Source organism: Frankliniella occidentalis, unplaced genomic scaffold (genome assembly GCF_000697945.3).
Source record: "Frankliniella occidentalis isolate FOCC.00 unplaced genomic scaffold, Focc_3.1 Scaffold1917, whole genome shotgun sequence".
Lineage (NCBI taxonomy): Eukaryota > Metazoa > Arthropoda > Insecta > Thysanoptera > Thripidae > Frankliniella > Frankliniella occidentalis.
Genome location: NW_026269012.1, coordinates 7,095 through 10,019, shown reverse-complemented (window position 1 = coordinate 10,019; position 2,925 = coordinate 7,095). Strand labels below are relative to the sequence as shown.

Here is a 2,925-nt window from a genome sequence, read left to right as displayed (position 1 = left end):
AGTTGTGACATGGTACACATAGCATCGTCATACACATGCATCTGGTGGACTAGAATGAATAACAATAAAGATAACTTGATTCAAGAATTCAGTTATACACCTACCTGGTGAAGAAACATCCTGCTTGACACCACTGGCATGGTCACCATCATGGTTAGAACGACGCGGTGTGTTTACTCCATAAGTTGGGGTAGGTGGGTCAAGCCTGCAGTTAGCTCCAGGACTGAGTTGTTCATCCCGACGCGTCCGTGCAACAATATCCTATCTGTTTCGCTGCCCCGAAAGACTAGCCTATTTGTTTCTCTGCCCCAAAAGACTAGCCTACCTGTTTCGCTGCCCCGAAAGACTAGCCTATTTGTTTCTCTGCCCCAAAAGACTAGCCTGTCTGTTTCGCTGCCCCGAAAGACTAGCCTATCTGTTTTTCGGCGCTCTCTGCAGCGCTGTCTTCTTTTCATTGTGGGTTTGCTAATATTAACGGTAGAAATAAAATTAAAATTGCCATTTGTACCTTGATCTTCAAGGTACACGCAGCAGTATTTATTTCTTTCCTATTGTTAATATTGGCAAACTCGCAATAAAGAGAAGACAGCCCTGAAGAGAGCGCCGAAAAACAGATAGGCTAGTCTTTCGGGGCAGCGAAACAGGCTAGTCTTTTGGGGCAGCGAAACAGATAGACTAGTCTTTCGGGGCAGCGAAACAGATAGGATATTGTTGCACGGACGCGTCGATCCGTGACCTTATTACTCAACTCTAATTCCCTCCGCTTTAAAAAGTCAAGTTAATCTGAAATGAAGCCAACATAAAACATCAAGAGAGTGACGAAAAGATTTTAAAATATTGCAACTAATGAAATTAGAATGACTAAAAACAAACTTAATGCAGGCAAGAGCCCACTGGACGACTAAGAAAAAAAGAGAGAAAGAAATTGAGACACTTACAGCCTACCTGAACTTACATATACCTGTCTGGTGTCGACGTGCGAGCCGTTCTTAGGTTTAGGTGCAACCCTCCACTCAATCCCGTGACCAGTAGGCCAAAACATTTAAGAGTCGTCAAAATCTGTCTTAGTTCGTTCTTGAGTTATCGTGCGAACAGACAAACAAAGAAACAAACACACAAACAGAATAAAGCATTTTCAGTCAGTGGCATAATAGGTTTCACTAGTCCCTCAGCCAATAACAGATATTTAAATGCCATGTACTTACGTAAAAATGCTCTGTACCTAATACAGAAAGTTTTAGTTACTGCACCGAAAGCATGCCCTCAGTAAGGGTCATGGTACTAAAATCCTCCACGGCCTGCTGTGTGGTGTCAAACCCTTCTGTCCTAAAAGAATGTTTACAATAAGAATTTGAAGAATATGCATCATACCATGCCATAATGGGGCTCTTTTCACTTACGGTCGAATATTCTCAAGGTTGTCATTTAAAATCCCATCATTGTTTCCGAAGGTCCCTTCCGCATCAGGAAGGGTCATAATTGTGCTTGAGGCATGCAGCGAAATGTCTTCCATGGCCTTTGTCCTGCTCCATCGAGCTTTCGGCCTTTTGAGTGGGGTCAAACTGTCCTGGTTAGGACTTCTTCACAGATTTTATTGTACTGCAAAAAATATTATTCACATCTTCTTCCTCATTTGTGCTGAGCGTAGACGGAGCTTATCAGAATAGATTTTGGCCTCACGCTTTAAATGAAACCCTCCTTATAGTTCTTTCGCTCTCAAAATTTTCTTCCACGTTTCTCTAGGTCGTTTCTTTCTGATTAGATGTACAGCAGGACCTTGAGCTCTCCTTCTGATCCTTTTGAAGTTTGCTTCGTAATAATATTCAAGGATCCTTGCTTCTGTGTTCTCAATAGACTGCCTGATGTATCTAGAAGCTTTTACATGTTTTTCGGAGTTGAGATCCTCTTTTTTCAATAATTTTAATCTTAACTCAACAGCAGAATTTGTGAGGGGATTTTCTCCTTGAGTTATGACAAGTGACTGAAGGTATCTTAGAAGGTAATCAACAACTTTTGGAATGTAAAATTGATAATGGTCCGGTAGGTCAGTCCCCTTTGGATAATGTGACAGAATTGCCAGCATCTGAGAACATTTGGGAAAATGGACTGTCTTGGTACTGAGGGTATCTGTTGTTTTAAAATCGGTCGTCCAGTGGAGTACTCTCCTCGGGTACAGAGGATAATTCATGTCGCAGAAATTCATCTGCTTCATCCTCATCATATATAATGTTGTTTTCCATTCTTTTACAGGAAAGTGCACATATGATTCCGCGAGAATGGAATAAAAAAATCTGCAATAACATATTTTGAGAAGAATCCCTTGACTAGATGCCCAACTAATTTTTAATTGTAAATACCATTTTAAGATCTAAAAACTTATGTTGCTTAACTTTTAATATTACACACACTTTAATGAAGTTCAACATTTACTTCTTAGTGAAGTGAACAACACAAATTACCTGACAGCAAGCCAATCCAGCGCATTCACAACATCTTCACACTTTTTCGGAGACTTCACCACTTGAGCAAAGCGCTGGAAAATCTCAGTTGCTTCTGTGATCTCCGTTGTTCTGGCAATTGTAGCCATGACCATTCGGACAAAGCAGCGTGCTTGGGAATACTTTTTTCCTTCTTCAAAGGCACCCACCCACTCCTTCACCTTTGAACATACAGCACTCAAGACATGAGTATAGCAACATGCTAGAAGAAGAAAGTCCACTGCCCCCTTTTCTTTTGCCTAAACACTTTGGACTAGGAAATCATGGAGAGACATCTTAATGTAGGCTTCCAGTACTGCCAGCCATGCTCATATGTGTCACAATCAGGGCGTGATAACTTTAAAAAACGTTATTTCACTTTTTCGGCATTATCTTTTGAACGGGAAGACATATGAGCGTGAACGAGTGATTAGTAGAAAGATGAACG

General features: G+C 41.0%; 1 protein-coding gene across 4 annotated transcripts in view; it reads right to left on the bottom strand.

Annotated features, from left to right (window-relative positions):
- Nucleotides 1-2,919, bottom strand: part of LOC127751898 (uncharacterized) — a 5,424-nt gene extending 2,505 nt beyond the window's left edge. Inside the window, exons 1-3 of one of the 4 annotated variants that reach the window (XR_008012266.1) lie at nucleotides 1,401-2,919; nucleotides 946-1,326; nucleotides 105-783 (exon numbers count right to left, since the gene is read on the bottom strand). Coding sequence is in view for 1 of the 4 variants with exons in the window: in XM_052276150.1 (XP_052132110.1) it covers nucleotides 1,700-2,291; nucleotides 2,460-2,593 (726 nt within the window). In the remaining 3 variants the exon portion in view is untranslated. Of the gene's footprint in view, nucleotides 1-104; nucleotides 1,327-1,400 lie in introns of all 4 variants that reach the window. The other 3 variants (XR_008012268.1, XR_008012267.1, XM_052276150.1) reach the window with 3 other exon arrangements.
- Nucleotides 2,920-2,925: the final 6 nt, after the last annotated feature.